Raw genomic sequence first — 13,428 nt, forward strand, 5'->3', positions numbered from 1 at the left:
CCTGGCCAAACAGAAGGACAAACACCAGAGAACACACACACGAGCACTGGGTAAACAAAGTAGGGAGTTCGAATGGAAGTCACAGGCGGTCCGAGGGTTTAATGCCCCGGGGGCAGGTGATTGACACCCGCGCTCCTCCAAGGGTTGCATCCAGATTGGGACATGTTAATTAAACACATTTACCTTTATCTGATGTTGGCAAATATTGGAAAAGTTTTCACTCCATAAACATTGTTATCCGCACGCCGAAAAGTATGCAAGCACTCGCAGCTCATAGGAAAACGTTTTGTTTTTCCAGCACTCGAAATAAACCGCACTCACTTGAATATTTTCATTATGAGTTATCAAATAACTCTGGGAATAATTTAAATCTTAATTATCTTTTTTCAACTATATTTTTTATTTTTAATATATATTTTTAAATATTTACTAAAATCAAATATCTTTGATAACCACGCTGTTTTTCCGCTTCTGCCGCAGCATTTTCATGTGGCAACCGCAAAGACCGAGTGTTCAAATGCGTTTCTGGGGTTGCTCTTCAGTTCTGGCGTGGAAAAGCCAAAGTTCGAAAAGCAGGGAAAATTCGAAAATGCCAACTTAAGAGCGTTATAAAGAGAACCAACGCGGTTAAGAGAACTCTGGCCTGCTGCCTGTCGGCGTTATGTGTTGAAAGTAAAAGGTTTTCTGACATGCAACGCCAGTCGAACTCAAGACACCTGCCCACCTGAATGGCACAGTATTTATATATACCTGTCTTTTTGCAACTACGAAGTTTCGGCGCTTTGGGCGTATTTTTTGTGCTCTCTTGGCCACGCACTTGTTTAATAGTTAAGCAGCCCCGACTCATGATAATTTACCAAGGCGGTTCTAAAACAGAAAAAAGGGGGAATCGGATGTGGCGGTGGGTAGAAAGTTTGCCGAAATGGAAGTTCGGGTAAAGTTGGTAACATGATTCCCCAGCTGTCATTTGGCGATTGAAATTTATTGAGCTTTCTCAAGAAAATCGTTAGATAAATATAAAGAAATGGCGGACTTTTCACACAGCATTAATAATAATATTGGGTATTTTTTTGACAGCATCGGTTTGTTAAAATAAAGTATACGTAATTCTAAAAGAACCATTTTACTTTGGGCTTTCTTGATAAAATTGTTTTATAAATATAAAGAAATGAAGGACTTTTCACACAGCATTAATAAAAATATTAGGTATTTTTTGGACATCATCGGTATATTAAAATAGAGTGTACTTAATTTTAAAGGAGCCATATTCCATTTTGTACTTTGGGCTTTCTTGAGAAAATCCTTTTATAAATATAAAGAAATATAATTTGGTATTTTTTTGGACATCATCGGTTTATTAAAATAAAGAGTACTTTATTATGAAAGAACTCCTTGTTTTGAAAGTAAAGTATTATTATAATAAATATTGAAAATGGTTAATAAGAATTTTTAGTAATTTCTAAGCCAAACACTATGAATAAACAGCTTCCAAGAGTCAGAAGAATATAAGCTTCTAATAAAACAGTCATATTCCTTTCTGTTTGGACGACAGTTATTCGGGTTTATGGTTCCCTAGTACGTGCATATAAAAAGCGGTCTTACATATTTTTGCTTTAGTCGTACTTTGGCGCTTTTCTTTTCCTTTTTTTTGGCTTTGTCCTGAGTCCTGACTCCCCGAGTTCTGAGTTCTCGGTCCTAAGTCCCACCATATGATATGAATCATGGTCGGGTGTAGAGTAAGGGAATTTCCGACAGCCCAGTGGGTTGATTGTGGGGGTAGTTCTCTCACTCAGATCCACCCACACCCACTTCCACTCCCAGCCAAACTGTCTGCCAAAGCAACAAATGTCTTTTGGCCACAATTCAGTGGGGAGAGAGAAAAATACAGCTGTGCGTTTAAGAGAGTATCTTCAAGTTCGAAATTCAATTCGCATTTACTCTTATTTCAGCGGCCAAAAACTGAAACTCGTTTCGCACTGTTTGGGCGTTTGTCGGCCCGGTTTAAACTCCAAAAATAATTGAGCCAAGGGCGGGCTGGTTATGTGCTATTGCAATAAACGATAAAAAAAAATGCAAAATGTTTACAAGTGTTTGGTGAATGAAAAGCGAAACTTGATTGGCTGGCAAGTTGCTAAAAATCTTGTGTGCGACGATGGAAATTCATTAATTGACAGCGCTATCCAAGCACCATATGTACACATAGCATTATTATTGCCTTTCATTATTTTTCCAGAGCTCATTCATCTTCTCGAAGCGTTTGCGAAAACAGTGCTTTTAAGGGGGATACCAATCAGTCAGTAAATCATTGATTTGCACTGGAAAAATATTAATTACAATGGGTGGAAGGTCACAGCTGTCTTTCTTCCTAATAAATTAAAGGAAGTGGATTTATGAAAATAAGAAGAAATTTAGCAATTTATCTTTTCCAAATAAAAAGAAGAAATTCTTTTTTAATTTTAGAAATATTTGGAGCATATCAGCAAACAATAACTTGATAAATTTCTTGGAAATTTCCTAGACAACCAGTCAATTAAAACCAGCTCTTTCAAAGAATATAATCAAAAATGCTTCTTGCGGCCTTAAATAATAATTGAGATAAATATCTTGCAGCTATTGCAAAGCTATTGGAAAACGATTAAGGCAAAATCCGAGTCTCAGCCGCCGTTGGACATGTCTGAGCCACAACAGATACAAGTATACATGCGCAACTTTGTTTGTGGAAAGGTCAGTTATGGCTTAAAGGCTTACGATTGCCTTGCCACACGCTTTGAGTTGCTTTTAATTGCTCGGCACATGCCGTGGGTGAGGTTGGATAAAAAATAGTTACTAGAGCCACAGCGACTGCAGTTTTTCCTATTTGATTTTCTGGCATACGGAAATCTGCAACTGGTTTCTGATTTGCTAAGCCTGACAACTGTTGCAATTTTGTTTTAAGAGGCAAGCAATTCGCTGTATTACGTTTTACATAATGCAATTGAGATAAACTAAAACTATTATCATAAACTAAAAAAAACAATCGTGGTGTGTAAAAAATTAAATTATTGAACAGAATATTGGTGTATAACTTTTTTAATTGGGAATAATTTTGAACAAAATAAAGCTTTCATATTTTTTTAAAATAAGTTTTGTCAGCATGTTTTACAAAATAGATTTTAATATTACTTTTCTGAAGAAACCAAGAAGTTTGCCTTAAATAATAATTTTTCGTTAAATTCGCTTCATGTCGTTCGAATTCGCTCCACTTAATTTAAATTTGCTGTCTCCTTCGAATTCGCCGCCTACACTGTGATTAACCCTGGACTTGAACCAGCATGTAAGTTTACACAGAGTAAGTGTTTGCATGTAGAGTACAAGTACAATTTGTGGTTTTGTCAAACGCCGGTAGATGGCGCCACAATAGACCGATGTGCTGCCTACAAAAATTTTAATTTTTAAATTAAATTAAATTAAAATTGTAATTTGCTGGGCGGACGACAAAACAGCCCTAAAAGTGTTACGTTACATTCTCATTTTTATTACAAAATTGCAATTAAATAATACAAATGTAAATATGTAAATTGCATTTATATTATATGTTAAAAAAAATTCAGAGATTTCGAGAATTCAGAGAGAAATTCGCCTTTTTTTAGCCACTTAAATAAATAAAATATGCTTCTAATGCCTCACATGTGGCATCACGCATTAATGCGAAAGGACGTCCAAACAAATTGAATACCCCAAAAATGTTCGGTTCATTTAACCCATCTCGAAGCTCGGGGGTCAACTAAAAAAAAAAGGGAAAATAAGTGTCAGAAAAAATTGGGCCCAAATAAAGCGTATCAAATCGAGGCGGCGGAGGGTCAGTTTGCCATTGAACACTCGAGTGGACAGCAGACAGGTGGAAATGCCCGGTCAGGAAACATTTTTAGACCCCGGGCCTTGGTTCACTGAATTTCGGATTGAATTAATGAAAACAATTTGCAGGCATAATGTTGTGGTGGGACCGATTTGACACGAGAGTGGAGTGCGAAATTTATTTTCAATTTGTGCCTGGCGCAGTGGTCGTTAGAAATTTCCCAACTGCATAAAGTATCTTTAAAATTTTAAAATAAATATAAAAGCCAAGTTTCTAACAACGTGTTCCTCACAAATTGATGTTGAACAATTCCCTTTTAAAAAAATGCAATAAAAGTACATTTTCAGTTACCATGTCTGGTAAATAGTGTAAAAACGGCACGCTTGGGCCATAAATCAAATGAATTGAAAAATACTTTATTAAATAAAATGAAGGTAGCCTGGGATTTCCGCAGGCCAGCAAAACTGCTGGAGTCCGAAGGGGAAGGATATGGCCATATGTGCGTCCAGTTGACCAGCTTCTCCTGCCCCTTTCGAATATCCTGTCTGGCCTGCACCTAACTGTCTGCTTCCTTTGGATCGCCACACGTTTTACTCCTTTACCCATCGACCCTCCACAGCCATGTTGAAATATTTCTGCGCCCTGCTTCAAAATGGCTTTCATGGCTAGACAACGCATGTTGAGGCGTCATAAGACCGGGCTCACTTGTTGGGCTTCGGAAATTATGTCCTGCAGGTGTCTGCGGCGCAACTGATTAGCCCCTGCACCCGAGGACTCGCCGAGAATCCTGTGGCAACGAGAATCCTGTGACACTAATGCGACAGGTTGCCAGCTCAACGACGTGCATTAAAATTCAATTACAAAATATTTTCCAACTGCACTACGTGACCGAGGCTCAAAATTCCAGGGTCCCAGGGTCACTTTCTATTTATCATGGGATAAGGGGGTCGATGGGCCCCTGCCTTTGAACTCCGCGACAGCTGTTCCCATTTACAAGGGCTCAGTTCGTTCCGCCGCCCATGGCATTGCATTTATTTTACAGATCAAACGCGCTGACAGAACCACAAGCTAATGAAAATGTGGAAAAGCCTCTGCCACTCTTATTTTCATTCAATTTCCCATCCACAGGCCATAGGCGCTTTTTAATGAAATGCGTTGATGTGTGGGCGAAGGCTCCGTTTTAACAAGTTCTTGGGGGAATGGAAAGTAAACTTTTAGAATTAAATTTTGTTCTAAAACAGCTGGTCTTGTGCGGGAATTTGGGAATATTTTCTTGGCTTTTAGTTGGACTATATTCATCTACAGATTTAGCACAAATGAAATTGTTATTTGCAAAAATTCATCGACACCCAACATTTTCCCAGAAATTATTAGCATTGTTATCTCTGCACATTCTGTTTGTATTCGTAAATCCGGAAATATAGATTACAATTTTCTTTTTAAATTTATAAATTTAAATGCAATTCCTCAAGCTCCTTATCACTTCCACGGAATTAATATTAACCTCAGCATCCAAAGATGATAAAGAAGCGGTTCGACACGCTATAAATACTGAGGCCTTGAGTGCATCACTTATGAGTTTCAGTCGAACAGTACACAGCGAAACATCAATTTTGAAGATGAATTCTGCATTGCAATTAAGGTAAGCCAGGCTTAAAATTAAGAAAAGCCCAGTCGTATAACGCAATATTATTTTCAGCTGCCTTCTGGTTGTTTTTGGATGTCTTTTGGGAACTGGATATGGCCAAACTGATGCTGAATTTACGGCCAAGGCCCGACAAATGATCGCAATATTTGGCAACCCATCGGTCGACCAATACACAAAAGGCCGAAATTTGCCGGCGCTGGTTGATTTCTACCAGAGATACTCAAATCGTCTGCAGTTGACACCTCAGGAACGGGCTAATGCCAACAATATTGTAAGGAGGTATAGGACGCAACAGTCTCAGCAAGTTGATGGAGTTTCGTCCCAGGGAGGATTCTGGTTCCTAATACCGCTTTTTGCTCCTGCTATTGCGGAAATTGTGAAGGCCATCGCTCAGGCCATCTTATAGATCATATATGAGAAAATACCAGGCGCGGATGCAGGGATGGTAACTGGCGATATTCCCCCAAATTTACATGACTGCCATACAAAATCATTGAATTTATATTTATTTATAATATTACCTAAAATTTTTTCTTAAGATCCACGCCTGCAATATACGGTCACCTCTTGTAAATGTTTTATCTAAATGTTCAATCTATAAAAAAATTGCTTCAAGTCTTAAATGTTTAAACTAACAGGTTAATAAAAACAAATAAGCACGATAATGAAAGTTTATTGGTCACAGATTAATATGCCATGTCTATTATTATACAAAATAAAACAAATATTGCAATTTTCTTAGCTTCAAGTACCAGTGCAAAATTGATAACTGTGTTTATATTAAAATATGACAGACAATAATGTATTTATAAGGAATAAAGGTAAGATAGGAGCTATATAAACATAGATAATGAGAATTTCTGATAAAGAAAGTTCTAAAGCTGCCTATAAATACAGCGCTGAGGAATGTACAATCTATCAGTATTAAGCCAATCGTTCACAGTCATTCATCAAGAGTCTAGATAAATCCGACAATGCGTATTAGGTAAGCTATAATAATAATAATATACCAATAATATACTGGAAATGTTTTAAATATTCCTGTTTTCAGCTGCCTTGTGGTTGTTCTAGGATGCATTTTGGGGAATGGAAATGCCCAAAGTGATGATGAATTCAAAAACAAGGGCCGTGAAATAGTGGCAATCTTTAACAATCCCTCGGTCAATCAATTAACTATATACCAAAATATGCCCGAATTAATTGCATTTTACGAGAAATACTCCAACCGCCTTCAACTAACAGCTCAGCAAAAATCAGATTTCGATAGCCTGGTAAGGACGTATAGACAAGAAAAGCCAACAATTGGTCAACCTGTTCAAAGAGGAGTCTGGCTTTTTATGGGACTATTTTTGGAACTTTTGGGCATCATTAACCAGGCTGTCGGAAATTGAGCGGTTATCTGGTAATACAGATAAGATTATTTCTGACCTGAATCCAAGATTATAAAACAATGTTGAAGATTTAAAAATAAAATTAAAGTGTATGCAACTTTATTGCGTCCAAATATGTTTTTAAAAGTGGATGAGGTTCCTGCCCAGGGAGGATTCTGGCTTATAATACCCTTGGTACTTCCCTTTGTTGTGTCTATTGTGGAAGGTATCACTAGGATTTAGGAAAACTCCAGTCTAATATTGATATTTGTTCCTTGTTTACACTAAAAATAATATTAAAATCAATGCTAAAATATTTCTGGAGCAAAAATATTTGTTTTCACCCACTTTATAATAATATCTTATCGTTTTCACTTCCCTCTACCCCACAATCAACTTGAAATACCCTTGGTTTTCAAAGGAATTCCCAACTTTCCTGGGCGAATAGGCTCAAGTGGGATTGCTGCATGGATGGATGGGTATCTATGGGGATTTTCTTTGGGTGTGCGATGAATCAATACCTGTGCGGGAAGCGTTTCCTGTTGACAGGTGAGCATTGTCGATTGTCAAGTCGCCTGCCATTGACAATTTGTAAATGACATTTGACATGCCGCAGCACGAGTGCGGTCCTGAGACCAGGCAGCCGACATCGAGTGGATTTTATGCAAATTGGCAAATTTCAGCTGGGGATCGGGGCTGGCCTTTGTGAAGTGGATACTCTTGTGTATCCTGCAGGAAGTTGTTAAGGTAGTCAAGTGGCTGCCATCGCAATTAACTGCTTCACAGGCTGATGAGAGGCCCTCGACTGACTGCCAGTTTTTGCCCCCGGCACCGAAAGTGTGGCCAAATTGTGCGTGGTGCTCAGAGCAAAAAAGTGTCAAATGAAATGGAACCCGCTGAAATGTCACCCAAAACCATTCAAAGTTCATCGAGGCCTGAAGTCAAAGTCGTAGTATGCCAGGCAATTCTCCCATTTAAATTCCGCTTTATTGCGTCAAAAGAGCGACGAGCACGCCACATTTACAAAACGCAAATGCGGGGCTCATCTTCTTGGAAAAGAACTGCGATACCAGGCGATACTCGAACAACGGCAATTTCTGGTTGACTCATTGGTGTCAGCGGGAGGCAACACTGCCATTGGAAGCCACTTTCAGATGACTCATGGAAACTTGGAAACTGGCGAGAAAGTGAGTGCTGGCCGAAAGAACCCCATGGCCAATAAAGGCTCATTATAATGAGGTTGGTGTGGGAGGAGGTAAGCGAACAACCTTCGAAAAGTAAATGGTTGTCTTAAGAAAGTTTGGAATAAGTATTTTAACAATAAGCCAATTTCTACATCCACTATAACGACCAAAAATCTTTAAAGATTGTGGCACCCACATTTTTGAAGATCTTTGTTCAGCGTAAATTGTTAACAGCACTTATACATTTAATTACTTGAGTTATTACATCCCGATTTTAATGTGGGATACCTATATGAGTTTGTGGAGAAATTCTCTAATATTGTACATTAAAATATTTCTTTTAAGCGTTGGTCCAATTTTTAACCCATTTTCGTGTTCGAATTTTCCGTTTTCCAACGGCTTTCAGTATGGGACCCTAAAACTGCACTTCTAGATTCCATAACTTTAGTTATTGCAATCCGATTTTGATGTGGAATACCTCTCTGATTTTGTGGAGCGATTCTGTAATGTTCTACATTAAAACATTACTTTTAAGCGTTTGTCCCATTTTTAACCAATTTTCATGTTCGAATTTTCCGTATTTCCAACGGCTTCCAGTATGGAACCCCAAAACAGCACTTCTAGATTCCATAATTTTAGTTATTGTAGTCCGATTTTAATGTGGGATACCTCTATGAGTTTGTGGAGGAATTATCTAATATTCTACATTAAAATATTACTTTTAGGCGTTGGTCCAAACTTTAACCCATTTTCATGTTCGAATTTTCCGTATTTCCAACGGCTTTCAGTATGGAACCCCAAAGCAGCACTTCTAGATTCCATACCTTTAGTTATTGTAGTCCGATTTTAATGTGGGATACCTCTATGAGTTTGTGGAGGAATTCTCTAATATTCTACATTAAAATATTACTTTTTGGCGTTGGTCCAAATTTTAACCCATTTTCATGTTCGAATTTTTCGTATTTCCAACGGCTTCCAGTAAGGAACCCCAAAACTGCACTTATAGATTCCATAACTTTAGTTATTGTAGTCCGATTTTAATGTGGGATACCTCTATGAGTTTGTGGAAAAATTCTCTAATATTCTACGTTAAAATATTAGTTTTAAGCGTTGGTCCAAATTTTAACCCATTTTCATGTTCGATTTTTTCGTATTTCCAATAGCTTTCAGTTTTGGGGTCCCAAAAAGTGGACTTCTAGATTTTATAACATTAGTTATTTTAGTTCGACTTTGATGTTGGATACCTTTATGAGCTTGTGGTTGAATTCTCTAATATTCTACATCAAAACTTTTACTTTAAGAAATAGTCAAAATGTTAGCCTATCTTCGTCTAGTATTTTTTCGTATTTCTGACGGCGATCTAGTTTATTGTGAAATATTTTTAAGAAATCTCGAAGTCCCTAAATAATTTTTACCGAATTAATACAAGTTAATCCTCGTACTCACCGTTCTTCGATGGTGGTGGGCAGTTGGGTGCGTGCCCGCATCATGCTGAGGAAATGTTTTCCATGTGAAATGCCACCTCCGGATGAGCTGGGTCCATTGAGACCACTGCTGCCCTCGGAAAGGTATCCGTTGTCAATGTCATGGAATCGTGAACCACCCGGTGAGCTAGAGCTTCCCACTCGCAGGGCATCGCCATCACTGCAGTATCCCTGGCCAATGTCCGACTCGCAGAAGTCCAGATACGACTGATGTGGGTGGTGGCCACCCCTTGCTCCCCTTGTGGGCAGGGTCACGTGCGAGTTGTAGCCCCTGAGCAGGGGTCTCATGGGTAGGATTGAACCGCCAGCGGAGGATGGTGGTGGTGGCGGCAGTTGCTCCTCCTTGGACTCGTAGATGGTGCCCACAATCTTGGAGGGGATCGTGTGGAACTTGTTCGGCGACGCGGTGGGTGTGTTGGGGGCCGAGTTGACCAGGGGTCGCGGCAAGCCCGGCTGTCGTTGTTGGTGCGGTGGTGGTGATGATAGTATATGTGGTCCCGCGCTGTACTCCAACTTTCGAGGGGCACTCAGGGCGGACTTTGGAGGCGGCAGGCGACTGTAGATTCCAATACCCGAGCTGTGCTGCGGAGTACTGGGCTCACTCAGATACCCATGCGATGATATGTGACCCGTTGGCTGACTATTCGCATAGTAGGGTGGTGGAGGTGGTGCGTTCTGATGGATATGTGTGCCGCCGGATGGCTCAACCACCGGCGGTTGGGATATGTTCGAGGATATGTCGCTGGTTTCGCGTTTGAGCATCGGTTGATGCTGATTTTGCTGGGGCTCTGCAGCTGGTGGATGGCCAACTCCTCCACCCAATGAGGGCAATTTACTTGTGCCCTTTATGGCGGCAATGGGCTTGGGCAAACCACCGCCACTGGGACTCTGCAGTAGCTGGGGGGCCTTCAAGGAGCTCTTCGAATCCGACTTGGAGTGCAGCGAGGACTTTGAGGCCGTCTTGGGGGTATTCTTCTCAACACCCCCAACTCCTCGAGCCAGCGAAGACTTTCCTGTTCTGCCCATTGTTGAGCTGCGGGACTCGTTGCCCGACTCCTCCTTGTGCAAGGACCTCGCCGGACTCTTCTCCTTCTTGTCCAGCTTGGTGGCCTTGTTGGTCTGGTCCTTCTTCTGCTGGGCAGCCAGTAGCTTTGACTGCTTCGTCTTGGGCTGCGGTTTCTGGGAACTCACGCTAATACTGGGCGGCTTCAGCTGTGAGCCATGACCGTCATTCAGACTCAGGCTGGAATCGGAGCGCTCCGAGCGGGCGGAACTGAAACCCGAGGAGGAGGAGGTCCTCTTCGACTGGATCTGCGATTTGCTGGCCACCGAGGCCGCGTTAACCGCATTCTGCTGCTTCTCCTTGTTGAATAGCTTCAGTTTGTCCAGCATCGAGTGCTTCTGCGTCTGCGGAGCGGTCTGAGGACTGCTCGGCGACGGAATGCCACTCTGGTGGCCACTCTTCACACTCGGCGGTCGGAGGCTGAAAGGATCAAATAATATATAATAATAAATTATACCTATGAGTATAAAAAGTGTTTAAAGAAAAATCCAAATATTTTGTATATTTAAATTAAATATGAGACAATAAATAAAATATTCCTTATTTTTATTATCTCTTGAAATATGGAAAAAAAAGTAGTTTTTTGTTGTCATAGAGGTCTGCATGAATGAAATCAAAACGCATATGAATCATTCACTCAATCCTCTAGCTTACATATGTTACGACATATTTTTGTCATTTATAAAGGAATTAAGTTGGATAAAGTTTAAAATAAATTATGAGTTATGTAAAATATTTTGAAAACAATCACGTATTGTTGGAAGCTAACAAGTATGATTTCACATTTGTATGATCCAACATCTAGAAATGAGTTTACTTAAGTTTTGCTCAAGGATTAAAGATTAAATATAAGCTAAAGTTTACTATTATTATCCAATATCGTATCGAATGAGTACACACAAAATACAATAATTTCTGAAGGTCCTCCAGCTGCACTTACCTGTTATTGTTTCCGCTCTTGAGGCTCTGGATTGTGTGATTGCTGGTGGGCGGACTGTTTGGACGGCTCGAATTGAAATCACTTCCGCTCTTTCCCAGGCCCGGTATCGCTGAAAACAAGAATCGCATCGGGGTTTAAAGAGTGTTTTAAGGAACTGCTAACCCACTCGATTTCATGAATTTCGGCGCCCACTTAACAGAAAGAGTCAACCTATAAATCAAGGCGAAAGGGCAATGCGGACGTTAAAGTTAATTAATTGCCTTGCGTGAGGCTGATAACAGATTGGGAGGAGTCTGTGCTCCGAGATTTATGATTGCCCAGAGACCAGTCGAATATTTGCTGTATAAATCATTAGGCAGAGTGAAAATGATCTATAAATAGGCTCGAGACAGTGACTCAAGAGCAAGAAAGCGTTTTGTGCAGGGCACTCTTTTACAAATCGGGTCACAAATGCATGAAAAAACTTTTAAGTTCAATGCTCATAATTCTTTATTTAAAATGAATGAATATGGATTACTAAATATAATTTATTATTTTTAACTCTCCCTCGAAAATGTACTTAATTTGTATAGTAAGCACATACAAAAGTTGGTATCTCTTTTGGCATTCAGCATAAAGTAAAGAGTGTTGTACATATTTGTTTTTTGAAGTACTCTCCTGCCTCCTAATTAAATGAAGAATTCAGTTACCTTTTCCACAAATCAACATCACCTTGACGGAAAAAGGAGTAGGTAATACGGAGTTCTAACCCCAAACGGGTCCCCTGGGTGCTTTGATTGCGGAGTAAGGATCTCCCCTGTGATGCCAAAATCTCGGTCACAATCCCACCCAGAGAACGCATTTGAAAGGGCTAAGTGCAGTCACGGCTTTTTAGCTTTGGGGGTTGTTTGCTGTGCCCCGGGCCCGAAATTTGTTTATTCCCGGTAAACAACGGGGAAGTAGAGGTCCCTCAACTCCCTTAAAGCGCATAGGGGGTGGCTAAGGGCTTAAAATATTTTTTAATAAATTTCCCACACCCCAGATGGAGTACTCACATGGTGTATGATTCGGTGTGGGTGGCAGTGGACGCACTTTGTCCGGCGGACAGCGACGTTGAACCATCACGGTGGCTGGCAATGGAATGGCAGTTCCGCCATTGACCTTCGCATAGGCGGGTGCAATTTGTCTGTAATCGAAAAAAAATGTACATAAAGTTATTAACATTGCATATAATAACGAAAATATGATATGAATTCCCAGAGAATTACAAATATGTGTTTTTTTTAAAAACAGTTCTTTATGGTTTAAACGGCAGACGCCCACGCCCCCTGCACCCTGTAAATATTTATAGGCAGTCTGCAATCGCAGATTTGCATGGACTGCAGTTTCAGTATCTGTAAGATACTTTTAAAAATAATTTTACGCTTATAAATTAATGAACGTATGGCTTGCTGTTGCCGCCAAGCCCCTTGGTGCAATAAAAAAATAAGAAGAAGAGAAACACAACGACTTTAAAACGCGGCAATGCAGTAAATTTTTTTATGATTCGTGCCCATAAATTTGCATATCTCGTTGATTGTCATGCGACAAAGATACTTTTGTTTGCAGACCTCTTAAAAGCGTAGTTAAGTAGCCCCATTGAAAATTCGTGATTGGTTGCTAGTCCATAATTGTTCCACAATTACATAAAAAGTAATTTTATGCCGGACATGAGATTGGTTTTAATGGGAATGCCTTTAGAATTTAGAAAAATATGAGAAGATTTACATGTTTAATAACTTTGGTATAACTTTTTTAAAAAAATACATTCATTATCCCTGTAAAATCTGCTTTAATTAGTAAAAACGTGGACCTTTTCCCAGCCGACATCCCACATTAATTACCCAGTCAAACAAAACAATTTTCCAGAGCTTTTCATTCAAGTT

General features: G+C 39.8%; 2 protein-coding genes across 7 annotated transcripts in view; one reads left to right on the top strand and one right to left on the bottom strand.

Annotated features, from left to right (window-relative positions):
- Nucleotides 1-13,428, bottom strand: part of sick (sickie) — a 172,680-nt gene that overhangs the window by 45,174 nt on the left and 114,078 nt on the right. For 5 of the 6 annotated variants that reach the window (XM_017082734.3, XM_017082695.4, XM_017082710.4 and 2 more), the window contains 3 exons: nucleotides 12,559-12,689; nucleotides 11,525-11,633; nucleotides 9,484-11,004 (listed from right to left, as the gene is read on the bottom strand). In XM_017082734.3, coding sequence (XP_016938223.3) covers nucleotides 9,484-11,004; nucleotides 11,525-11,633; nucleotides 12,559-12,689 — 1,761 coding nt within the window. Of the gene's footprint in view, nucleotides 1-183; nucleotides 327-9,483; nucleotides 11,005-11,524; nucleotides 11,634-12,558; nucleotides 12,690-13,428 lie in introns of those variants that run through there. The other variant, XM_017082759.4, reaches the window with a different exon arrangement.
- Nucleotides 5,333-6,092, top strand: LOC108016189 (protein Turandot E-like). The gene is made up of 2 exons (XM_017082817.4): nucleotides 5,333-5,477; nucleotides 5,535-6,092. Exons 1-2 carry the CDS (start codon nucleotides 5,410-5,412, stop codon nucleotides 5,887-5,889), a joined length of 423 nt encoding a protein of 140 aa, XP_016938306.3. The 5' UTR covers nucleotides 5,333-5,409; the 3' UTR covers nucleotides 5,890-6,092.

Source organism: Drosophila suzukii, chromosome 2L, assembly GCF_043229965.1.
Source record: "Drosophila suzukii chromosome 2L, CBGP_Dsuzu_IsoJpt1.0, whole genome shotgun sequence".
Taxonomy (NCBI): domain Eukaryota; kingdom Metazoa; phylum Arthropoda; class Insecta; order Diptera; family Drosophilidae; genus Drosophila; species Drosophila suzukii.